General features: G+C 39.2%; 2 protein-coding genes across 5 annotated transcripts in view; one reads left to right on the forward strand and one right to left on the reverse strand.

Moving 5' to 3' along the window:
• Positions 1 to 4,452: 4,452 nt before the first annotated feature.
• On the reverse strand, positions 4,453 to 17,233 carry pcbp2 (poly(rC) binding protein 2). Of its 2 annotated transcripts, XM_039665868.2 has the most exons (12): positions 16,831 to 17,233; positions 16,076 to 16,215; positions 13,610 to 13,642; positions 12,217 to 12,333; positions 12,011 to 12,142; positions 11,552 to 11,680; positions 9,979 to 10,053; positions 9,865 to 9,906; positions 9,714 to 9,786; positions 9,547 to 9,602; positions 5,793 to 5,962; positions 4,453 to 4,827 (listed from the first exon to the last, which is right to left on the reverse strand). In XM_039665868.2, exons 2-12 carry the CDS (start codon positions 16,166 to 16,168, stop codon positions 4,791 to 4,793), a joined length of 957 nt encoding a protein of 318 aa, XP_039521802.1. In that variant the 5' UTR covers positions 16,169 to 16,215; positions 16,831 to 17,233; the 3' UTR covers positions 4,453 to 4,790. The 2 variants fall into 2 exon arrangements, with proteins under 2 accessions (XP_039521802.1, XP_088988998.1); XM_089132872.1 differs by having other exon boundaries at positions 9,547 to 9,786.
• Positions 17,234 to 19,677: 2,444 nt separating this feature from the next.
• The window catches only part of LOC120475091 (apolipoprotein B-100), a 52,799-nt gene continuing 46,418 nt past the window's right edge, over positions 19,678 to 26,058 (forward strand). The window contains exon 1 of one of the 3 annotated variants that reach the window (XM_039665822.2): positions 19,678 to 19,809. In XM_039665822.2, coding sequence (XP_039521756.2) covers positions 19,758 to 19,809 — 52 coding nt within the window. In that variant the 5' untranslated portion in view covers positions 19,678 to 19,757. The remainder of the gene's footprint in view (positions 19,810 to 26,058) is intronic. The other 2 variants (XM_089132874.1, XM_089132873.1) reach the window with 2 other exon arrangements.

Consider the following 26,058-nt stretch of genomic DNA (forward strand, 5'->3'; position numbering starts at 1 on the left):
CAATGGGACCAGAAACTGTCTAAATATCAGAAAATCAACTGAATAGATCGTCTCAAAAACGGTAAAACCCAACTGTTTAGAGTTGTCAAATGAGACTATTTACAAAAAAAAAGTGGAGTATCCCTTTAACACCTTCAGAACATTGTAAAACAACTTAAATAATTCACGTTCATATAAATGATACAAAACTGTAGACTATAAAGCAACAAATTTACTAAATAAAGTAATTTACCATAAACGACTTAAAATTACTCATAAATCAAAAACGTACAAAAACATTTGTGAGGTCCAAATGTCCTCAATTATATATAGTGAAGGACATTTTGGTCCTTGCTATTTGAAAAGGCTTATAAATCAGCTAAAACATGTCTAGTGTTTTGCACATGTAGGCTATGTTTGTAGGTTGGGTTAGAGGATTCAATTGAATATTCAGTTTCCTCACTAATAATATAGCAACAATAGAAACAAATGTTTGTGTACGTAACATGACCGGCAATTTTGCTCAAACCGTGGTCATGGACAGACAGACGAACAAGTGGAGGTGACAATCATAGGTGACAATGGATGTGAATGGTGGACAACATATATATATATATACTGTATATATAGCATAATAAAATGGGCTCTGTCCTTCACACGATTCAACGTCACATTGAACTACCGGCCAAGTACCGAGAATTGCAAGGCGGATGCCTTGTCCTGTCTGTATCATCCTGAACCCGAATCCAGTCTTCCAGAACCTGTTCTCCCTCCAGCCATGGTCAGTCCGAATCAGTGGTCCCTCAACGATCAACTCCTCTAAGCCACCCGCAACGAACCTGCTCTGCAGGGAGGTCCTGAGGGACGGATCACATCTGGGCATAGACTTGTTGATTTTGGGTGTTGATTTTCTTCTGCAGAGGTGGTCTTTAGTTGCACTATTACGTCATATAGAGGCACGTTCCACAATCAGCTGTTCGCTGGGCTTGGTTCCAATAAAACCTGTTTTTAGACTAACAAGGAAATTTTCAATTCTGAAACTTACAGGACATTCTTAGAGTATGATGACGTCTTGTGTCAAAAGATTTGATTTCTCAGTTAATGAAAGCTTTAAAGCCTGTTTTACAAAAGTTTTTGTTTATCAATGTTTAAGGTCTATTTTCACCATATTTTCTGTTAAGTTAAATGCTAAGTACAAATACACTTAGCAGTGATACTCTTCGATTCTGTGACGTCTGCAGTGTGAATGATGTTTCCTGATCATATGGTGCCAATATAAACAGTGTCAACATTATTTCATCAGTGTCTAGTTTCATACCTGTTTCTCTGTCCTCTGCGCTGCAGCTGATACAGTGTCGTGGTTTTTATGTTCGTCCATCGAACACAGCACACATATACACTTCTGGTCAGTGCGGCAGAAAACCTCGAGGAGTTTATCATGTGTTTGGCAGATCATCTCCTGCAGTCGTCCAGTGGCGTCAGTCAGATTGTGTCTCTTTCCTTTAAACCAACTCTCATGTTGTTCAAGGTGACTGAGATCAGACACACCAGACAGGACTTGACGGCTTTGTGTTTTCTTCCAGTACAGACGTCACACTGCACATCTCCAGCTCCAGCGTAACAGACGAACAAGTGGAGGTGACAATCATAGGTGACAATGGATGTGAATGGTGGACAACATATATATATATATATATATATATATATATATATATATAGCATAATAAAATGTGTGTAAATACAGTAGGATTGTTAGTAGCATTAGTGAGTCATTTGTCCGGAATTTGTACACTATTAAATGTTAGTTCACACAAAAAAGAAAAAACTGTCATTAATTACCGTCATCATGTCGTTCTAACATGGCCCCGCATATATGACACAAAAAGCTAAATCCTGAGAGCAAGAAATTGAGATTTTGAGAGAAACACTTTTTGTTTTTTAGAAAATATTTTCACACTGATAGCAAAGAATTTTAAATTTTTTCTCTCAGAAATAATTTTAAAAAATTAAAACTTGCAGAACATGTAACTGAAAAAAACCCACTTAAATTCATTAATTCCTTCATATTACAAAAAACAAGAAGCAATTAAGCGCATCATAGTCATTTCTTCCAAATTACGTCTAGAATTACACATATAACATTTTTTCTTATACAATATGTTTTACAAAATACACCTGCTGTTATTTAAAAGTAATAGGGAGTGTTTTCATTCAGTTTTCACTCTTTCATTTAAAAAAAATAAATGAGAGCAAAATTTTTGATTATTCACTATTTGTATGAAAACTTTCTCAAATATTTTTCTCGCTCTTTGATCATTCATTTTCTCGCATGTAGACCAACGCCACTTTTGCGTCATCGAAGGGTAACGCCCCCTTTTGGGGGAAAACACCTCTATACTGTCTATGGGAAAACAAACGGATTCCCATGAGAACAGAACTCGCACTAGATCTGCAAAGTTTCTTGATAGCAAAAATGGCACAAACTTATAGAAGCTAACGTTACTGAATACGGGGTTACAGAGGTGTCCCTTTGAAATGGTCGAAAACTGGATTAATGACCCCACACAGCGGCCAAATATGGACTATTCAGACATCTAACGTTACTATCTCGTGGAATCACCAAGTAAGTAGCCTTTTTTTTTATTAACACTCACAGTATGACAAACTAGACGATGAATGGATCATATTTAACTTGATTTAAGTTATTGACATAGTCTAATAAGGTAACGTTAGCTGCTAACAGCTAACGTTAGTCTTTCTAATAGCTAGTCGACAACAAAACTGTCAATAGCTTAAATCAAGTTAAATATGATCCAAGTGACATGGCCTCATCGTCTAGTAGTTTGTAATAGGCTACTGTGAGTGTGTAAATGATAAATAAATAAAAAAGGCTACTTACTTGGTGATTCCACGAGATAGTAACGTTAGATGTCTGAATAGTCCATATTTGGCCGCTGTGTGGGGTCATTAATCCAGTTTTCGACCATTTCAAAGGGAAACCTCTGTAACCCCGTATTCAGTAACGTTAACTTCTTTAAGTTTGTGCCATTTTTGCTATCAAGAAACTTTGCAGATCTAGTGCGAGTTCTGTTCTCATGGGAATCCGTTTGTTTTCCCATTGACAGTATAGAGGTGTTTTCCCCCAAAAGGGGGCGTTACCCTTCGATGACGCAAAAGTAGCGTTGGTCTATAATCCAGCTCCATGAACAATCCCTTCACCGCAGAAATGGCGAATAACCCTGCATTCAGCCGTTAGATGGAGAAGAAACGCTATAGGCTGAACACGTAAAACGCATGTGCATGACTTCATCGTCTTCAGAGATGTTCTGTTGTAGTTTACACTGAAGCCGTTTTCAAAAAGCTGCACTTCGAAACCCGTTTTCAACAGGTTGTGTTCTCAGGCGTCCAAAACGGCTATGTCGTGTAAACGAACGGCCAAAACGCATAAACAGCTTTAAACGATTTCCTCATATTCTATTATATTGATTGGTCGGCTAGAGCAGTGTGTTGTGATTGGTCGAGCGCTTTGTGTTTGGAATGTCCCGCCTCTTTCCATAACCGCCAGTTTAACACACTACTAACCAACTCAAACAGGCCCCGCCCATTTATTCTGCGCATGAATTATTATAATGAGGAATACTGTAACGTGTTCGTTCCCGGAAGAAACTCGAGACTTCATGAGTTCAGAAACACTGACCTAACATTTCCAACTTTGTCAATGATTCATTACACTCACAATATCACAATACAGGAGACAAAAACCACAGGACGCCATGCCATAGTTTCAGCATTTCATGTTTTAATTTTGCATGTTTAATTCTTCATTCCAGCTGCACTCCAAAAATCTACAATATTCAGAAAACGTGCACAAAAAGGTTTTAGGTTTTCCTTCCTCCTGCGAGAAAAAAACAAATAAAATAGAAAAAAATAAAATAGAAAACATAACTATTACTCAAGCAGAGTCGAGAGGAAACTAGTGTTAAGTCTAGAAAGTTTCTTCTAGTCATGTAATTGATCAGTAACTCAGTCGCATCATCATATAAAGGTCAATTGGGAATCCTCCAGTCTGGGCTCGAAAACACAGGGTTAAAAAAAATATTCTCTCTAAAAGAAATATTTTCAACTCATTATTATTATTATAGCAGTAAATGTCATGTGTGCAGAAACTGCAGCATCTCCCAACCCTCCCTCGAACAAAACCTCCAACTTCAGGATAAAGAAGAAAAAAAAACAAACACAAATATCGAGGAATGACAAATATTCAATGTCAAAAAAAGAAAAATAAACCGAAGTCATCTGAAACCTGATGCAGAAAACAGAGCGCATCCTCTGACACTCACATCTAGGATCTTAAAATCCGTAACTTCCTAGAGTTAAATTAAAATAAATAAATGTCCGATACAGGGAAAAAACGGTCAATCTATCATTTTGTAGTTGCTCTCTTTTTTATTTTTTCTGTTTTTATAAGAAAAATCTGAGATTACAAAATCATATTAATGCGTTTTTCAGATTTTTCCCACTTTCTCCACTGTCGCTTACGTATGGTAATGTTTAACTGACAAAAATACGCAAAGAAAAGAGACATTAAAAACTGTACGCAAAGGGATTTTAAAAACATTTTCATGAAATAAATAAATAAAACACTTGTGTGTGTGTGTATATATCCATGAAGCATAGCTGGGGTGGGTGAAAGGAAAGGATGGGTCGAAAATACTTGGTTTCCTTTTGCACTTAGAGAGCGTAAATGTGATGGAGGAGGAGAACAGGGTCGGAGCGAGGGGTGAGAGAGAGAGAGAGAGAGAGAGAGGGCATCAGTTCGCAGCCATCCCTGTCGCCTCGGACGAGAGTCTGCAAGAGCGAGAGAACAGAAGTCAGTCACGTGTCAGATGACCCTCGCGAGCCGCGTTTACATTACACATTCGCACTACGCTTCTGCCATGTTTTCTAAATGTCGATAAACACCATTGCGGAAATGACGCCGTTTCCATTAACCCATGGTTATGTGACTGAAACGTAATGTTTTTCTCACGCGATCAGTCAATCCAAACATCATGGCGGCGGACGTCAGCAGGTTTACACATAGATACCTATATAAAGGCTAGAAGTCTCACGACGGAGTATTTATCGTCATCACCGGCGGCCATTTTGTCACAGACAGGCTTTTTGGCGGGCTCTGTGGTATCTGATGTAAGAAATACTCTTTATCTCGTTGAAATCTTGTCGGATTTACAAACGGTTTGGTTTCTTACAAACGTTATTAACGTGGCTATAATTCTGGATGATTATTTATTTATACACATTTTATTCATAAGTACCCAGTATCATAACTACATCTCTGCCGTTTATAACAAACCAGACCGTTTGAAAATCGGTAGAAAATTGAGCAAGTTACGGTGATTTAAAAAGTACATGCAACATTAAAACAATGTTACGAGTGAGCGAGCTGCCTGTGACAAGATGGCCGCCAGGTGCTGACGTCGACCTCCATTGGCCAGCAGCGCGGACGAGATATCTAGCCTTTATATAGTTATCTATGGGTTTACAAACACGCCGCGCCATCTTTAAAGACCGATCACCGTGACGTGCGTCAGGTACAACCGTTTCCATCGCAGTTTTTTTTTAAATATTCCTTTTCCGGATTGCCTGAAGCGCCCTCATGCGCGTGTAAACACTGTTTTGAGATCTATGGGAGTTTTTGCCAAATTGACGCGTTCCCATTGAGCGTAATATCAGCGTGTGCAGTTTAAAGGGTAATGCAGACGCGGCCTCCGTGCGGGGCAGGGTACGGCGGCCTGGTGTTGGTGATGCGTTACCGTGCGTTGATCAGGTACTCGGCCAGGCTGATGCTGGCGGGCGAGCCGGTGATGGTCACCTGACGGTCCGTCGAGCCCTCCACCGGGTTGGCGATCTTGATCTGTGCCCCGGACATCTGGCGGATCTCGTTGATCTTGGCACCTTGGCGGCCGATGATGCAGCCAATCAACTGTCACGATTAACCAACACGTTAAAACGAACAATTCACAAAGCAGTGCTTGATGATGCGTACTGTCAAGGGTTGGGAGTCGTGTCTAGGGTTGGGAATCGGACACTCGAATTTGAGTATTTCAAGATGACTTTAACCCATTCGAGTGAGAGAGTCCTCATGTGTGTCAGACCCGCTGCTCTTAAAGTGACAGCACTCATATTCCTGCCGTCTCTATAACCACACAACAGAAGACTGAGAACATACTCGCTGAACAGATGTCACTATATTAATGTATATGTTCTTTATTAAGAGCAGTTTTATTTTACATTTGTTTAAAATATTCATTACATTTCAAATGATACCCAACCCTAGTCGTGTCCTCCGCCATCTTTCAGATGTGTGGGTCAACATACACACTTACAGTGGGTACGGAAATTATTCAGACCCCCTTAAATTGTTCACTCTTTGTTATATTGCAGCCATTTGCTAAAATCATTTAAGTTGATGTTTTTCCCTCATTATTGTAACTGAAATATCACATGGTCCTAAGTATTCAGACCCTTTGCTCAGTATTTAGTAGAAGCACCCTTTTGATCTAATACAGCCATGAGTCTTTCTGGGAAAGATGCAACAAGTTTTTCACATCTGGATTTGGGTATCCTCAGCCATTCCTCGTTGCAGATCCTCTCCAGTTCTGTCAGGTTGGATGGTAAACGTTGGTGGACAGCCATTTTCAGGTCTGGGCCATTCAAGAACAGCCACAGAGTTCACTTCTTCGTTATTTTAGCGGTGTGCTTAGGGTCATTGTCTTGTTGGAAGGTGAACCTTCGGCCTAGTCTGAGGTCCAGAGCACTCTGGAAAAGGTTTTCGTCCAGGATATCCCTGTACTTGGCCGCATTCGTCTTTCCCTCGATTGCAACCAGTCGTCCTGTCCTTGCAGCTGAAAACACCATGCTGCACCACCATGCTTCACTGTTGAGACTGTATTGGACAGGTGATGAGCAGTGCCTGGTTTTCTCCACACATACCGCTTAGAATTAAGGCCAAAAAGATGATCTCATCAGACCAGAGGATCTTATCTACCACCATCTTGGAGTCCTTCAGGTGATTTTGCCATCCATCCGACTGGTGGACTGCTGCAGTGATGGTTGACTTACTACAACTTTCTCCCATCTCCCGCCTGCATCTCTGGAGCTCAGCCACAGTGATCTTTGGGTTCTTCTTTACCTCTCTCACCAAGACTCTTCACCCCGATAGCTCAGTTTGGTCGGACGGCCAGCTCTAGGAAGGGTCCTGGTCGTCCCAAACATCTTCCATTTGAGGATTATGGAGGCCACTGTGCTCTTAGGAACCTTAAGTGCAGCAGACATTTATTTCTGATCTGTGCCTTGCCACAACTCAGTCTCTGAGCCCTTCAGGCAGTTTCTCTGACCTCATGATTATCATTTGCTCTGACATGCACTGTGAGCTGTAAGGTCTTATGTAGACAGGTGTGTGGCTTTCCTAATCAAGTCCAATCAGTATAATCAAACACAGCTGGACTCAGATGAAGGTGTAGAACCATCTCAGAAGAAATAGACAGCATATATGGCTACGTTCACACTGCAGGGCTTAATGCTCAATTCCGATTTTTTGAAAAAATTAAATTTTTTTGCAAGGCCGTTCACATTTCCAATTAAATGCGACATTTTGTGATCTCCTGTGTGAACGTGAAATGACCCGCATGCGCAGAAGAGTAATCAACGGTCAACGACGTCACTTGTTTGCGGAATAGTTATTTTTTTCCATATGTTGCGAGCTTTTGTTTTATTATTATTATCGCCACAGCCCATATACAAACACAGACAACAATTATTTTATCGACGGGCAAAGTTTGCACATAAACGTAAGATTTTTCCGATCCTCACCGACCTCGTCATAAAACCCGTTTAATTGATAGTACGAGTCCTCCGCGCTCCTTGCTTTGTCGCCGGGCGGCCGCGGTGCGACACTGGTGGCTGGTGTTGCCAGATTGGGTGTTTTTTCGCTACATTTTAAGGCATGTTTACATGTGTTTTCGCCTGGATGGCTCTATAGAAATCTGGCACCCTACTGTACGAAGTTAAACTGACAGAGAGCGCACGTTCACAGACACCAGAATGAACGTGTTCACAGTAATGTTCATTAGGCAGTAATACAGTACGTTTATTTCGGGCGAACGTGAACTGTCACGTTCGCCCAAAATGTGAACGCGTTCATGCACTATCGTTCATTGAACACGTTCAGGCACAACACTGGGGAAGAGACACGTCTGCAGCGGTTGAAACGCGTTGGAGTTAGCGTGTATTGGCTAGCTACAGGTGCGTGCAATGACGTGCGGGTCGGATATATGTGACCTGGCCGTTCAGATCGAAGTCGCATTTCAAAAGATCGGATATACCCAAGTGGGACCACATACCCAAGTGGCCTGGGTCGCATTTGAAAAGATCGGATCTGTGTCGTTCGGACTGTCATGAAAAGATCAGATCGCATGGGGGCAAAAAAAAAAAAAAAAAAAAAAAAAAAAAAAATCGGAATTAGTTCGTTTCAGCCTGCAGTGTGAACGTAGCCTATGAGTGTCACAGCAAAGGGTCTGAATACTTAGGACCATGTGATATTTCAGTTTTTCTTTTTTAATAAATGCACAAAAGTCAACAGTTCTGTGTTTTTCTGTCAATATGGGGTGCTGTGTGTACAATAATGAGGGAAAAAAGGGAACTTAACCCTTATGCTGCATTAGGGACATTTTGGTCTTTTGCAGTTTAATTTCTTTGACCATTTTGGCTGTTTTAATGCAAATGGTATGAAATTTGGCAAAATTGTGACTTTTTGGATACATGTAAAAAATGTGATCCCATTTTGCAAAATATGTATAACACACACTGTGTAGATCAAATAGTAACACTCAGCACCATAAAGACCAAAAATGGCCCATTGAAACCCATTAAAACGTTGTTCAAATCTGAGGCTGTCAGTAATACATGAAACATGATTTTTGCACAAACATCCTTTCATTTTGAAGCAAAAGCATTATATTTGCATCATATAGTGTATTCCACCAGATGACGTCACTACATATTTATTCCCTATGGGTGGAAATGCACCTTATTTTAGGCAATAGGCAATGTTTAATAGGTGGCCATTTTTGGTCTCTAACGCACTAAGTGGGATTTTTTGCAAAGTGGGACTGTGATAATCCAAATCTAAAGTTTTCTCTTTGCATTTAGTTTATTGAAAATAATTGAATTTTTGTGTTTTTTCCTCTTATACAAATCGATGGTTTCGCAAACAAAACTGGTAATTAAAGGGTTAAAATCCTGAAATTGAATACATTTTTGGTAGTTATGATGAGGACTGATGCTGGTTAAAAGATTTAACTTGGTAAAAGTGGAAAATAATAATAATATATAATATTTTAGGCAATGTTTAATATGTGGCCATTTTTGGTCCTTAATGCACTCAACGGTGTTAAAGGGTTAAATGATTAACAAATGGCTGCAAAATAACAAAGAGTGAAAATGTAAGGGGGTCTGAATGCTTTCCGTACCCACTGTAGATAGAAGATGAAGCGTCAGTAAACTCACATCGTTTGGAATGGTCAGTTCGTGAGAGCCTGTCTGCGCAGACGCGTCCATACCAGCTGCAGGAGAGAAACACACACTCAGTGACGGCTCACACACGGTGTGTGCACCTGTGATGCCTTGTCTGCTGGGGCCAGAGGTGGTGTGTGTGTGTGTGTGTGTGTGTGCACCTGTGAAGCCCTGGCTGCTGGGGGCCAGAGGGAACGGGCTCTGCTGCATGGCCAACTGGTGGAGTTTGGTGAGCTGTGAACACAGAGAACAGCATCACAACAGGCCCAACTCTGAGCAGAGGATTGTGGGAAAGCAAAGAGCGCCTCTTACATCAGGCTGAGGAATGGCATGTTGTCCCTGCACCGCGTATGCCTGCAAAACACAGGGTTCAGATCAAACACACACACACACACACAGAGATGCTCCTGTGACGAAGACGCTCACCTGTCCTCCTGCAAAGATGACAGGCGATCCTGAGGGTTTGGGTCGGTACGGGATGGTCACGCCTTTGGGAGGCGACTGGGACGAGACGTGGAGAAAACAAGAACGATCAAAAACATGTTTCTGTGCATTGGTTTTTGATTGGATTCTGGGATGTGGGCGGGGCTTAAACACACCACATGATGCGTCCAGGGTTCAAGTTAACTTTTTACCAACCCGCCAATTTAGCTAATCAATTTTTAAGTTACTGGCCATTCAGAACTTCTACTAGCCAAAAAAAAAAAGAAATGAACAAGATGAACTACGTCACAGCTTATATAGAGATATAGACGAATCCGGCGAAACTACCGGAAGTAAGCGGGCGCCATTACTGAGCTGTTGCTGGGTAGCGTTGCGCCATTGCCTCCTATTGTTTTAGTTGTGACTTGCGTCCACTGGAATAAGCAGCCCGCGATTTACGACTGTCACTAACGTTACAACGTTAGCCCTTGTAAATTGTTTCAATGGTGGCAGTAAAATTTCAATTTTAAAGAGAAAACACTGTGAATACCCCGGGTCGACTGCCCCTGTCTGGTGCCGTACGGTTTACACAGATTTCCTGGGCGAGTACAAGACGTGGACATTCGCGTATAATAACAATTATTTAATGACATAAGTAAAAAAAATATAATAAATATGTGATATAGTGATCAGCAAAATCTCCTCTCTTGCTATTTTTTGTATTCAATTAACATGCTATGGTCATTAAATGGCTTTCCTGAGCTAAATGTAACGTTATGTGACATAATTGTTCTCTGCTGTTATATTGACCTCTTTCCATGGTTTAAAAACACATAATTGGTCAATATTATGTATATTTTCCAGCTGTAACGTTACCCGTTGCAATGTGAAAATGAGATAAATAATGGACACAAATGAAAAACATGAATTTGTTTATTTGATTTCATTTACTTATTTATTGTTGCCAAATGGACAGATCTTTTTTTTATAGTTTCCTCGTTAGCAAACGTTAGCCTAGCTAGCTTGCCAAGCTATTTTCATAACTAATCTGTAAGATCGTTTGTAATATTACCTTCATCTGTGACTGGAGGCCACTGTCTAACATCATCAACCCAACAAGTCTTTCTGAAGTCATTTCTTCAGTAGCCCTGTAGCTGTCATCGAGGGTGCTTTTGCGTTATCACGAGGTTTGTTTACATGTCTATCCCGCTGTAACAGCTCAGTAATGGCGTCGCCACAAGATGGCAGCCTACACAGAACGCTCGTCGGATTCGTCTATACATACACATATTCTGTTCACCAAATGATTTTAAATCTTCACTGTTTCTTCAGTGCAAATGAACGAGCGCTGTTATTTGCTGTGTAGTGATGTGTGTGTTGAGCCAGATACACTGTACATATCATGATGATCACAGATCATCTGCACAGATTTGGTTTATACGAACTTTCCCAGCAAACTGAGGAAACATAACACAGCCAGTGTTGATTATACCCACATTTGGCAGGCGTTAACCTGGAAGACCCAGTTGTGACGTGCTGATTGAACATTGCGAGGAGTGTGTGTGCACAGACTGACCTCCAGCATGACCACGCAGATCTGCTTGACACACTCGATGATGGACAGCGGGGTGCCGGCGATCGTGATGGCTCTCTCGGTGGAGTTAGGCAGCATGTCTCCAGCCACCTGTACCTGAGCTCCTGTCGACTGAACACACACACACGTTGAATATTGATGTTAAACAATTTAAAAAATGAAAAGATGCTTTAAATTAAAACCAACAGTAGGGGGCAGTGCCTCACTGCTAATGGGAGAGTCACAAATATTCAACCGATTCTAATATCCGATATTATGGGGTGTGTGTCCCGCCTCCCTGATCTCCTTGATCTTGTGGGTGTGGTGATATTATGGGGTGTGTGTCCCACCTCCCTGATCTCCTTGATCTTGTGGGTTTGGTGATATTATGGGGTGTGTGTCCCACCTCCCTGATCTCCTTGATCTTGTGGGTTTGGTGATATTATGGGGTGTGTGTCTCACCTCCCTGATCTCCTTGATCTTGCAGCCGCCCTTGCCGATGAGCGAGCCGCACTGGCTGGCCGGCACCACGATCCGCAGCGTCACCGGGGGCTTGGAGGTGGCCGTGCTGTTGGACATGGAACTGCTGATGTCCTGGAACACACACACACACACACATTAGCGGCGCACAGACACACACTAAGCGCCTCAGTACGAGTGATCCGTACCTCCTCCAGCTTCTCGATGATCATGGAGAAGGCCTTGAAGATGGCGGTGGTGGGGCCGGCAAGCGTGATGATGCGTTCGGGACAGTTCCCCTCAGAGATGTTGATTCGCGCACCACTCTGCACACACACACACACACACATCAAGATTTAAGGCTAACGATAGTGGCTATTTTAGAAAAAAAGTGATAATAGAAATAGATCCAAGTGAACAACAGCCTTTAAAATGACTTAAATACAAAAATTTGATAAGCAATAATAATTGGTTCAAACAAATAATTAAAGTCCCTTAAAAGTAAGTAATTGTGTTAGTTACTTTTTTTTTTTTTTTAGAAAAGTAATGTGTTACTTTTGCAAGACCCCTTTACACCAAAAGTGAAACAATAATCCTCAGGCTAAAGGAAATGCAGATTCACTTGTGTCCAGAAGTCACTTGTGTGCCACATAATCATTTTCTGAAATTGCGATTTAAACATCAGAAAGCTGAATATATTAGCTTCCCATTGATGTGTGGTTAGTTAGAGTAGGACAATATTTGGCAGTGATTCAACCATCTGAAAATCTGGATCTGAAGGTGCAAAAAAAAAAAAAAACATTGGGAAAATCGCCTTTGCATTTATGTTGCCGATTGTGCCGTTCTATATATTTACAGTAGGACGTTTACAAGATATCTTCATGAAACATGATCTATACTTATTATCCTCATGATTTTTGGAATAAAAGAAAAATGGATAATTTGGACCCATAAAAACGTTATGTTGGCGAAAACCACAGATATACCCGTCGACATGTGACTGGGTTTGTGGTCACATATGGTTTTATAACACCAGCATGTAAAATAAACTATATAAACAATGCATTACAACATATGCCTGTAGAGGTGTTAGCAATGGTGATAAATGGCGCAAATCCTTGTGTAATATCGGCCAAACAACATGTATTCAAACGTCCACGTAATCTTTAATATTTGGTCACTTCTGTACGACAGAAATCCATCAGCAGCTGCTGTATTTTCTAGATTTAGAAATGTATTCTCCAGTGTATTCTCCAAATAAGTTACGTTACACATCTTGTTCCCAGATAAAGATAAGGAAGCTAAACTCGCAGCAGAGTGTGTGTGAGCAGTGTTTACTGTGAAGAGCTGAGGGACTTTACACATTATCTCACGCATGTAAAGAATTAAAGCTTCGTGCTTTGAAACACAGTGCATATATTTATGTAACTGAATCGCAGGCTTTGTGATTTGACAACAGCAGTATAAGACTGTAAATGGTTTGTATATATCGCGTAGCCTTAGCGAGCGGCGTAATACCGCGGCTCGTGGAACGGTTACTCGACACGGGTAAATGACAGCGGAGACTTTAATGCAAGCACAACATTAAACAGATGATCTCACCTCCTCTCGCATCTTCTTCACCGATTCACCTTTCTGCAACACACACACATCAACGAGAAACACGTTAGACCAGTGTTAGCACTCTAAACTTGGAATTATATTGTTTAAAGCATCAAAATATTGTTCATGATAGTAAACATGAGTGTGTGTGTCTTTCCCTTGCCCATCCCCAGTCAATTTCTAGAGCTAAACGTGCAGATTTACGCGAGGCGTGTGCGAGTCGTACCTGAGCGGTTAGCATGCAGGGTTACGCTAGTGCCAGTAGAAGCCCCAAGCTAACGGTTTAATTCATGGACTTTTGCACATATTCCAGTGACTTTCCCAGCGTTGTTTCTCACAGCCGCGTAAATGTTGCGTAACCGCTGAAGTTTGGGCTTTACAGTAAAGCTAGCGGTCGAACAGCATTATAATGCTTTGGCTAATGCTTCAAAAGCTGGAACTTGATTGCTCTGACTTGATGTAATCAATTCAAAGTGATTAGAGAATTATTCATACAAATTACGGAAGTGATCTCTACTGCGCTAATCTGGTGTCGACCACATGATTATCATTCCTGCGAAGCCTCACACACACGGACAGCTGAAGCTCTGCTCCTCACACACACACACTAGGGGAATCTTTAGAAAGCCCACGACTTGATATTCGCATTTAAAATCTATGATCAAATCGACACATATCGAAAATGCGAAATTGTATTGAAATTGAGATACGAATGGCAGAGAAACATCAGCTGTTAGTCCCAATCGAGCACAAGTTATTAGTTTAAACTATACATGCCTCTTAACTGCATTAATTTAATCTAGCGTTCACGGCCCTGATTAGCGAGAGATGCGGAATACGGGTGATCACATGCTAATATTTATTACTTTAGCCACAGGACATGCTCATAATCTTTCATAGAAGGGTATTGGCTCGTTAACATTTGTTCGTGTCCACCATGAACAAGCGTCTTGTGTAAAAACTAGGGCTGTCAGTTATACGCGTTATTAACGGCATTAACGCAAACCCATTTTAACGCTGTTAAATATTTTATCGCGCGAATAGATAAAAATGTGTGATTAATTGCGACTAATCGCAAGTTAACTATGACATTAATGTGATTAATCGCAATTAAATATTTTAATCGTTTGACAGCACCAAAGTATCTGTACACGGAGAGATCAAAAGAGCTCGACTAACCAAACTAAACTTTATTTCAGGCTAATTTCTATTTGTTCAGACATTGATATTATGAACTTCTTCATTCATAAAGCTTCCCCTGCCAATCCTGTGCATCTCTAAACTGCTGAAACACCACATTATTAAACATTTAGAGAATCGATTTTTGAAATTTGTGAATCGGCGAAAGACAGAATCGCGATTCATACGTGAATCTACTTCCCCATCCCTAAAATAATCCATCAGACACAGATCCAAAGTATTGAGAATGAGGAGTCACGTGCCGATTTGGGCGGGGTCTGAGCCGGTCGGCCATGACGGTAGGAGACACTATCGGTTACCAGGGGCAACGCCTTTAGAACACAGACACGACTAAACGTTCCAGAGCTCTTTAATTTCCGCGCATTTATTATTTTGGCAGGACAGAGACGGATCGAAGAATACGAGAAAAAAGGAAGAAAGTAAAGCAATGCTAAAAGAAAAGGGACCTTACAGGAACAAACTCACACAAAGTGCAAAACAGCTGTATTTGGAGAAGCAGCATCAACATATTTGTTCTTTTGCACTAATAACAGTATTATTATTTTATTATTATTACTTATTTTGTCCAAATAGCCTATATATTTCAGTTCTCAATAAATATTGTTAAGCAACATCAAGTTGTTTCAAACATTTATTTCAAAGAAATAAAAAAGTAATCAACTAGGCACTCAAAAAACACTTTTGCGTATGTTCGTTAAGGCACAGCAAACAGTGAAAATCGTATACTAAAGGAATCAGCCAACCATGCAATCCGGCGTCTCCTGGTCTGTCAGGTCAGAGACTCCCTGATGCTCTGTCCATTTTGGTAACCTAAAAAACTGTATTCCATTATTCCTATATTTTCCATATGTATCGTGTGAGTTACTGGAGGAGTTTTTAACGCAGCAGTGACTTCCAGGCATGGTAAAACAGTGTGGTATTGCGAGAAACTCCTACTACCGAGCTAAAAAAAAAAGAGTAAACAATACCGTTTTGGCGTGGGAATCCTACCAACATGGCGGAGAGGGGAGGGGCACTGTACAATGACCTCAACTCCTCGTTCTCAATAGATCCAGACATGACTAACACCTCAACACCTGAGAACACGAGCACTTGACGGCTCTCCGGAGATACAAACGTAGACAAGAGTGTGTGTGCGCGCGCGAGTACACACCTTCCCTATGATGCTGCCCACTTCTTTTGCCATGCATGAGCAGTCTGAGGGTGAGCGTGTGTGTGCACGTGTACTCAGGGCTGTGGTGTGTGTGAATGTGTGTGTGTACACACCTTCCCGATGATGCTGCCCACTTCTTTCCCATGCATGAGCAGTCTGATGGTGAGCGTGACGTTGAGTCCTCCTTCAATCACACCAGAGTCCATGATGATCAGTGAGGCAAGCTCGGGGTCTTTGGTCACGGATGAGAAACCTGTCGTAAACACACACACACTTATAAAACACTCACTTCATCTCAATGTCAGTGTCTGGAAGCATATTCACACTGCAGATCATCTACACTGAGCTTCACAGAATGGGTTAGGGTTCAATGAATCAGAGTAAAAACACACCATTAAAGGCTCTAATATGTCAGGTGTATTTTCACATACAGCTCATTCCGAGAAACGTGAAATTCGTGTTTACGTTAAAAACTCATCTGAGCCATATAGTATAACTGTAAACATGAAGACATTCCGGGTATTCGTGTAAATAATGTAGTAAATCCTCGGTCTGTCGATATAAACACGCCATGTATCGCGTGTGGTAATGAATCAGTGCCGAAGCTGCGTTAGCTTTAGCTCGAGTGTGTTTACTAGCTGCGTACCGCCGGGTAACACCGCCACACGACCACGAACACGACACACACCCGTTTCATCTGCATCTAGAGCTCGTATTAGCAGATGTACACTACACACTGCTGTGCTCGGTGAGGGGATATATCACCCGACGCCGCGCGAGAAGTGCGCAGGCTTGACTAGCACGAGCGCTAAAGGCTAGCGCGCGGCCTGCAGGCCCGTGGCGCGCACGGAGCGCGGTAAAGCCTCACCTGACGCGCGCGCTCCGGGATGGGGAGAGGGTCCGAGGGTCCGGAGGGTGAGAGGGGAAGGTTCGGGAGGTTCGGGGGGAGTTTTGAGAGGATTCGGGGAAGAGGGAAGACACGGCTGCGTGATCGAGCTCCACTCTTACAAAGACAACAAGATGTGTCCCGATCAACCTCTCACCCACGACCTTTCTGACGTCAGCGGCTCTGCCACGCCCCTCGCGCACGCGCACCGAGCACTGCGCGCAGAATACACTGCGACAACACACACTGACATGTCGTTTTCTAGTGAAATATGAAACAGTTTTGCTCGGTTCTTGTTCGTTTTCAAAGCAGACTTATGGGGGACGTCATACGTTTAAATACACCTCGCGAAATCACTATGGTTTCTGACACCACGACAAAATAGTTTTCCCCTCAGATTTAAGGGTTGCACTTCTTAAAGGGACAGTTCACCCACAAATGATGATCATTTACTCACCCTCGAGTTGTACTGTATGAGTTTCTTTCTTCCGTTGAACCAAAAGAGGGTATTTTGAAGAATGTTGGTAACCAGACACATTGACTTCCATGGTATTTGTTTCCTACTGTGGAAGTCAATGCAACCGTCAACCATTTGATGAAGGAAAAAAGCAATATAAGTATCTTCTTGAGGGCAGGTGCACTCTTATGAAATTAAACACTTCCTTTTGGTGTTGATTACAGATGCCATGTGAACTTTCGTCTGTTGTTTGTCCATATTTAAACATTATTATTAACAGACTGCCAAAATACAACATAGCCAGATCTGTTGCACCAACCCGTCCACCAGCTATATCTCCTCATCCAGCTAATCAATCGCTTCTGCGTGTAAGAACTTCTTTAGTTGATATCATAGGCATAGTTCTTAAAAAAAAAAAAAAAAAAAAAAAAAACATTATTTAGCCTATTCACTCTAATGTTTTAAAATGAATATGAATATTTGTTGCTAGCTTTTTGCCATTTATTGCACAGGTTGAAATCCACAGAAAATTAAACATCACAAAAGAGAGATCCCAGGCGTGTGGGAGAGGAGAGAACTTACAGTGGCTGTTTCTGGGAGGAGCCACACATGGCCTAGCTTTATTTATATATCTATGTATTTTTTTTATTTTTTACATATAAGTATATACCACACATGCCTATCAGGTAAATCTTAGAGCCAATCTTAGAGCGAGTTAAAGTGGAACTTATTTTAGGTTAACAAGTGTTTTCAAAATGTATTAAAACATATCTAAAATGAATTTTAATAATCCTGATTTCTGAGTATCTCTTACATCCTCAGTCTAAATATTTGTTTTATTGCTATTATTTTACAGACACTGTACAGGGTCGATTCCCAGATACTCCAGTTTCTTAGCGCTTCGCTCCGGGAGAATCTTTATGACAAACACAGACACTCTATTGAGATACATATGTATATATCCAATGTTAGATATTCAGGTAACACTTTACAATAAGGTTCATTAGTTCACATTAGTAAGTTAAGGTCAGGCCCTAAATGACCTCAACAAGTGCAACACATGAATCATTATTAAAATACACTGGCATAAAATACACTTACTGGTCCATGCCTCCCTTTATATACAGCACACAGTTACTTTCAGACGAGACTGTAGATTGTGGAGCAGTTCTGGCATGCACACACACACACGCCATCTGATGGAGGCAGAGGGTGGGCGCATACACACACACACACAACCTGACTCTCAACCTGCCACACAAGAGACTTTTAAAAAAAACAATAGTCAATATGTAATCTGACATCATAATTCTTCTTTAATTTATTCCCTTAACGTCTTTTTTTTGTAGTTTCGTCTCTTGTACTCCTATTTTCTGACATGATACAGTCCTCTACACTCTAATCAGTATTTCTTGTATGTGTATTTCTTTAAGTAGTGTGTGTTGTCAGCAGATCAGTATTTCTGCTCGAGACTGACACTTGCTGGTGCCTTTAGGAATTAGATTTTTTCCAATCATATTTTGCCCAAAATTAGAGTATTATTACATAATGTCATCTACTTAATATCCTCCTCTAATTCCTTCACTTTATTGTTATCCATTTATCGCTGTCTCTTGCTTTCTGGTTTGCTTTATACAGGCTTTATTTCTTCATTGGAAAACCAAGTGAAGATGTTTATTAGGGCTACTTGGTAAATGGATGGTACTGAAGAGTAACAAAAAAACACCCAAAAAACACCATAAAAATATAATAACAATAATTCACATGACTTTCGCTCTCCAAAAAGACCAAAAAGTAACGATCATCTGCTGCTCTCAGACCTGTTAAAATCAGAAAATGTAGGCAAGATAGTTGTGACTTATTTCTCATAATTTAAAGTAAATGTATTATTAATATATATACATGTTCATGTTCATTATATCATGTTCATGTGTGCTCGTGAGCACGAGCAATACACTGCCGCTGCAGTTCACTTAACGGCCACCGGTGTCACTCATAACAAGGGTTTCTGAATTCTAAATAGACCTTTTTTTTTATTTTTTCCTGCAGCAGAATTGTCCTTGCATGTGTTCAGATCAGCATATGCACATATGAGTTTCTGTTTGTCACAAAGTCCTTGTTTGTTTAAAACTAATTTTGCAGATCTAAACATGAACATATATAGATTAAGCAAGACCTCCGATTGTGTCAGTGCACTTAAATCAATGATATACTGAAACAACAAACTGAGCAAATAAAAGGCCAGACTAATATTTATTAGCAAACTATGTTTGTTTGTTCTGTCGGTCACTTTGCAAAATCTATGTCAAACTTGGCTCTGCTTTTTTCTGCCACAGCCTAGGGATGAACTTTGGAGTGAGGGCTGAAAGCACGCATTGCACACATGAGTTTGTTTTGCTATAAATGTCCTGAAAACTGAGGCTGTGAAAAGAAGAAATGTTCTGAAGTCATCATGGGTGATCATAAGCTCTGTCTTCTGCTGCTTTTGACCGTCGCCATGTCCAGTAAGTGTCTCTACTGCCGCTCATTCTGAGGAGCACAAATCAACATTTTTACTCCCAAATATTCACACTGCAAAGTTTTTTTTCTCTGTATTTTTTCCAATACAAGTAATAAAATGCATTTACTAAAAATGCAAAATGACATGTATATTAAATTTAAGAAAAAAAAAGTGAGATTTGTCCTTAAAACACATGAAATATTCCTATACAAACATTTTTGCTTAATTAAAATATTGGAAAATATTTTTTCCCAGTTTAATAGGATACATTGTTGAGATGCACATTAAATGTATGTATAAGCCCATTTCTGTCAAATGAGATGAATCATGCTTTAGTAAATCTTAATTATGATATACTTAGTCATAATTATTAGATTGAAAAGTCAAATCATGACATAAAAAGTCAAAATTGACATACTAAGTCTAATAATAATAGTTATTATGATATAAAAGTAAAAAAATGCAAAAGCGTGCAAGTCATAATTATGAGATAAGAGTAACTTATTACATTAAAGTCATAATTCTGACATACTTGTGACTTTTTATATCAGTTTTGACAAGACAAAGTTATAATTATAAGATAAAAATGTGAAACTAGAAAAAAAAGTTTGATGACACAAACTTTAAGTTGGCTTGAGAAAGCCGGACCAGAGCGTTTGAAGGATCTTGAAGTTTGAATTAAGTTTTAATGATGGAATTAGAAAGAAAGAAAGAAAGAAAGAAAGAAAGAAAGAAAGAAAGAAAGAAAGAAAGAAAGAAAGAAAGAAAGATCAGTTAGAAAGATAGATTAGTTAGAAAGATAGATAGATAGATGTTTTTGGCAAGAAGCTAACATGATTAGCATGTAGCTAGCTTGATGCTAATATGATTAGCATGTAGTTAAGATGATTAGCATGTTGTTAGCGTGATTAGCATGTTGCTAGCATCATAATAGCATCATTAGCATGTTGCTAGCAACATGCTAGCATGTTTTAGCAAGAAGCTAGCATGATTAGCATGTAGCTAGCATCATAATAGCATGATTAACATGTTGCTAGCATCATGCTAGTATGTTTTTAGCAAGAAGCTAGCATGATTAGCATGTAGCTAGCATCATGCTAGCATGATTAGCATGTTGCTAGCATCATGCTAGCATGTTTTTAGCAAGAAGCTAACATGATTAACATGTAGCTAGCATCATGCTAGCATGATTAGCATGTAGCTAGCATCATGCTAGCATGATTAGCATGTTGCTAGCATCATGCTAGCATGTTTTTAGCAAGAAGCTAGCATGATTAGCATGTAGCTAGCATCATGTTAGCATGATTAGCATGTAGCTAGCATCATGCTAGCATGAATAGCATGTTGCTAGCATCATGCTAACATGTTTTTAGCAAGAAGCTAGCATGATTAGCATGTAGCTAGCATCATGCTAGCATGATTAGCATGTAGTTAGCATCATGCTAGCATGATTAGCATGTAGCTAGCATCATGCTAGCATGTTTTTAGCAAGAAGCTAGCATGATTAGCATGTTGCTAGCAAGAAGCTAGCATGATTAACATGTAGCTAGCATCATGCTAGCACGATTTGCATGTTGCTAGCATCATGCTAGCATGTTTTTAGCAAGAAGCTAGCATGATTAGCATGTAGCTAGCATCATGCTAGCATGATTAACATGTTGCTAGCATCATGCTAGCATGTTTTTAGCAAGAAGCTAGCATGATTAGCATGTAGCTAGCATCATGCTAGCATGATTAGGATGTTGCTAGCATCATGCTAGCATGTTTTTAGCAAGAATCTAACATGATTAGCATGTAGCTAGCATCATGCTAGCATGATTAGCATGTAGCTAGCATGTTTTTAGCAAGAAGCTAACATGATTAGCATAAAGCTAGCATGATTAGCATGTTAATAGCATCAAGAAAGAAAGAAAGAAAGAAAGAAAGAAAGAAAGAAAGAAAGAAAGAAAGAAAGAAAGAAAGAGTAAGGAAAGAATTGTTAGAAAGAAAGATGCATAGATTAGTTAGAAAGAAAGATGGATAGATTTGTAAGAAAGAAAGATGGATAGATTAGTTAGAAAGAAAGAAAGATGCATAGATTAGTTAGAAAGAAAGATGGATAGATTTGTTAGAAAGAAAGATGGATAGATTAGTTATGTAGAAAGAAAGAACGATAGATTAGTTAAAAAGAAAGATGGATAGATTTGTTAGAAAGAAAGATGGGTAGATAGTTAGAAAGAAAGATGGATAGATTAGTTAGAAAGAAAGATGGATAGATTAGTTAGAAAGAAAGATGGATAGATTTGTTAGAAAGAAAGATGGATAGATTAGTTATGTAGAAAGAAAGAACGATAGATTAGTTAAAAAGAAAGATGGATAGATTTGTTAGAAAGAAAGATGGGTAGATAGTTAGAAAGAAAGATGGATAGATTTGTTAGAAAGAAAGATGGATAGATTAGTTAGAAAGAAAGATGGATAGATTAGTTATGTAGAAAGAAAGAACGATAGATTAGTTAAAAAGAAAGATGGATAGATTTGTTAGAAAGAAAGATGGGTAGATAGTTAGAAAGAAAGATGGATAGATTTGTTAGAAAGAAAGATGGATAGATTAGTTAGAAAGAAAGATGGATAGATTTGTTAGAAAGAAAGATGGATAGATTAGTTAGAAAGAAAGATGGATAGATTAGTTAGAAAGAAAGATGGATAGATTTGTTAGAAAGAAAGATGGATAGATTAGTTAGGTAGAAAGAAAGAACGATCGATTAGTTAAAAAGAAAGATGGATAGATTAGTTAGAAAGAAAGATGGATAGATTTGTTCGAAAGAAAGATGGGTAGATTAGTTAGAAAGAAAGATGGATAGATTTGTTAGAAAGAAAGATGGATAGATTAGTTATTTAGAAAGAAAGAAAGATGGATAGATTAGTTATTTAGAAAGAAAGAAAGATGGATAGATTTGCTAGAAAGAAAGATTGATAGATTAGTTAGAAAGAAAGATGGATAGATTAGTTAGAAAGAAAGATGGATAGATTTGTTAGAAAGAAAGATGGATAGATTAGTTAGAAAGAAAGATGGATAGATTAGTTAGAAAGAAAGATGGATAGATTAGTTAGAAAGAAAGATGGATAGATTAGTTAGAAAGAAAGATGGATAGATTTGTTAGAAAGAAAGATGGATAGATTAGTTAGGTAGAAAGAAAGAACGATAGATTAGTTAAAAAGAAAGATGGATAGATTAGTTAGAAAGAAAGATGGATAGATTTGTTCGAAAGAAAGATGGGTAGATTAGTTAGAAAGAAAGATGGATAGATTTGTTAGAAAGAAAGATGGATAGATTAGTTATTTAGAAAGAAAGAAAGATGGATAGATTAGTTATTTAGAAAGAAAGAAAGATGGATAGATTTGCTAGAAAGAAAGATTGATAGATTAGTTAGAAAGAAAGATGGATAGATTAGTTAGAAAGAAAGATGAATAGATTTGTTAGAAATAAAGATGGATAGATTAGTTATTTAGAAAGAAAGAAAGATGGATAGATTAGTTATTTAGAAAGAAAGAAAGATGGATAGATTTGCTAGAAAGAAAGATTGATAGATTAGTTAGAAAGAAAGATGGATAGATTTGTTAGAAAGAAAGATGGATAGATTAGTTATTTAGAAAGAAAGAAAGATGGATAGGTTAGTTAGAAAGAAAGATGGATAGATTAGTTAGAAAGAAAGATGGATAGATTTGTTAGAAAGAAAGATGGATAGATTAGTTAGTTAGAAAGAAAGAAAGAAAGATGGATAGATTAGTTAAGTAGAAAGAAAGATGGATAGATTAGTTAGAAAGAAAGATGGGTAGATTAGTTAGAAAGAAAGATGGATAGATTTGTTAGAAAGAAAGATGGATAGATTAGTTATTTAGAAAGAAAGAAAGATGGATAGATTAGTTATTTAGAAAGAAAGAAAGATGGATAGATTTGCTAGAAAGAAAGATGGATAGATTAGTTAGAAAGAAAGATGGATAGATTTGTTAGAAAGAAAGATGGATAGATTAGTTATTTAGAAAGAAAGAAAGATGGATAGGTTAGTTAGAAAGAAAGATGGATAGATTAGTTAGAAAGAAAGATGGATAGATTTGTTAGAAAGAAAGATGGATAGATTAGTTAGTTAGAAAGAAAGAAAGAAAGATGGATAGATTAGTTAAGTAGAAAGAAAGATGGATAGATTAGTTAGAAAGAAAGATGGATAGATTAGTTAGAAAGAAAGATGGATAGATTAGTTAGAAAGAAAGATGGATAGATTAGTTAGAAAGAAAGATGGATAGATTTGTTAGAAAGAAAGATGGATAGATTAGTTAGAAAGAAAGATGGATAGATTTGTTAGAAAGAAAGAAAGATGGATGGATGGATGGATGGATAGATGGATAGATAGATAGATAGATAGATAGATAGATAGATAGATAGATAGATAGATAGATAGATAGATAGATAGATAGATAGATAGATAGATAGATAGATAGATAGATAGATAGATAGATAGATAGTTCATTAGTTCATATAGAATGGTAGTTTAATTGAGTCTAGGGCTTCAGGGAATTTAGATTTGAGTTTTTGTTGTACGCTATTGGGCCACCGTAGTCTTGGCTCAATTTGACCATGCTGCAATGAAAGTCAATGGGATTTTTATGGTTTTTAATATTAATTTTTAAGAAATCTGAAAGTCGAATCAGTCTAAAAAGATATAGCACACTAAGTCAGAACAGTCTGAAAGTCTGACCCGAGTTTGGAGTTTGTAGAGTTAAAGTTCTAGGAGGAGTTAGAGTCAGAAAATTTTGAGTAAGAAGAATAATAATAACTAGAATGTACATTTCCAGAGGAAAATGTGAAGTGGTGCTTGCAGTGGCAAAAAGCTCGCTCGGTTGCTAGAGTGTGGCACATTTTTGCATACGAGACACCAAACACGTCTGTACGATGTTTTTGTGATGATAAATGGTTTATTCAGCTGAGACATGTCTTATTCATGTGTTTGTAGGGTTACTGGGGTACCCTATATGGTTGCTATGGTGTGATTATACAGTTTATGAGTTGATATTTAAAGACTAGTTGACAGTCTAAGTCAAAAAAAGGCAAAATCCATGTTTCTTCTATTTTCTGGAGCTGAGATATGGCTTGTATATGTTGTTTTATGGTTGCTAGGCTGCCCTAAGTGGTTGCTAGGGCGTGAATATTAAGTTACTATGTCACTACTTGTTGGCTGTATGATAGGCCGAGTCAAATGAGCCCAACCCCAAGTCTCTATGACCTTCTATTCAAAAGATATGATCTCACAAATTTGGTGCCAATGTTAAGTCTATGGGAGATTTTTCGGCCGATTTATCGCCCGCTAGACAAGCATCGTACACCCGATCTCTTAGAAAAGTCATAGCACACCTCTCCTTAACGAGCTGGTCGATTTGACACCTCATTCATGTGTCTGTGACAAAAAATGCGGGAGGAGTAGCGTGCCAAAGTTTTGTCTTGGAGAATAGTATTCACAACACTAGAATGTACATTTCCAGAGGAAAATGTGAAGTGGTGCTTGCAGTGGCAAAACTCACCACCCGGTTGCTAGGGTGTTATGGCTGGTTGCTATGGTGTTCTGGGTGGTTGCTAGGCGGTTGTTAGGGTATTCTGGGTGGTTGCTATGGTGTTGCTAGGTGGTTGCTAGTGTGTTCTGGGTGGTTGCTAGGGTGTTCTGGGTGGTTGCTAGGGTGTTGCTATGCAGTTGCTAGGGTGTTCTGAGTGGTTGCTAGTGTGTTGCTAGGTGGTTGCTAGGGTATTATGGGTGGTTGCTAGGGTGTTCTTGGTGGTTGCTAGGGTGTTCTGGGTGGTTGCTATGGTGTTGTAAGGCGGTTGCTAGGGTATTCTGGGTGGTTGCTAGGGTGTTGCGAGCGTGTTCTGGGTGGTTGCTAGGTTGTTGCTAGGAGGTTGCTAGGATGTTCTGGTATAGGTGGTTGGTAGTTGTCACAGATGGTTACTATGAAGTTTGTAGCATTTTCTTGGCATGATTTAGCACTTAGCTAATCAATATTAGCATGTAGCTATTCTCTGCTAGCATGTGTAGCATGTAGCAAGTCATGTTTGCTAGCATGAGTAAAAAGAGCCAACCAGCATCTCTATACAATGTTTTGATGCAGAGATATAGGTCTTACAAAATGGTTGCTAGGGTACTCTGTTTGGTTGCTAGGGAGTGGCTTGGCAGCTGCCAATCATGAAGCTCCAAAGTCAATGTGAATGTTTAAACCAACCCCCATCTCT

Source organism: Pimephales promelas, chromosome 7 (assembly GCF_988280905.1).
Source record: "Pimephales promelas chromosome 7, fPimPro1.hap1.1, whole genome shotgun sequence".
In the NCBI taxonomy this organism is placed as follows: domain Eukaryota; kingdom Metazoa; phylum Chordata; class Actinopteri; order Cypriniformes; family Leuciscidae; genus Pimephales; species Pimephales promelas.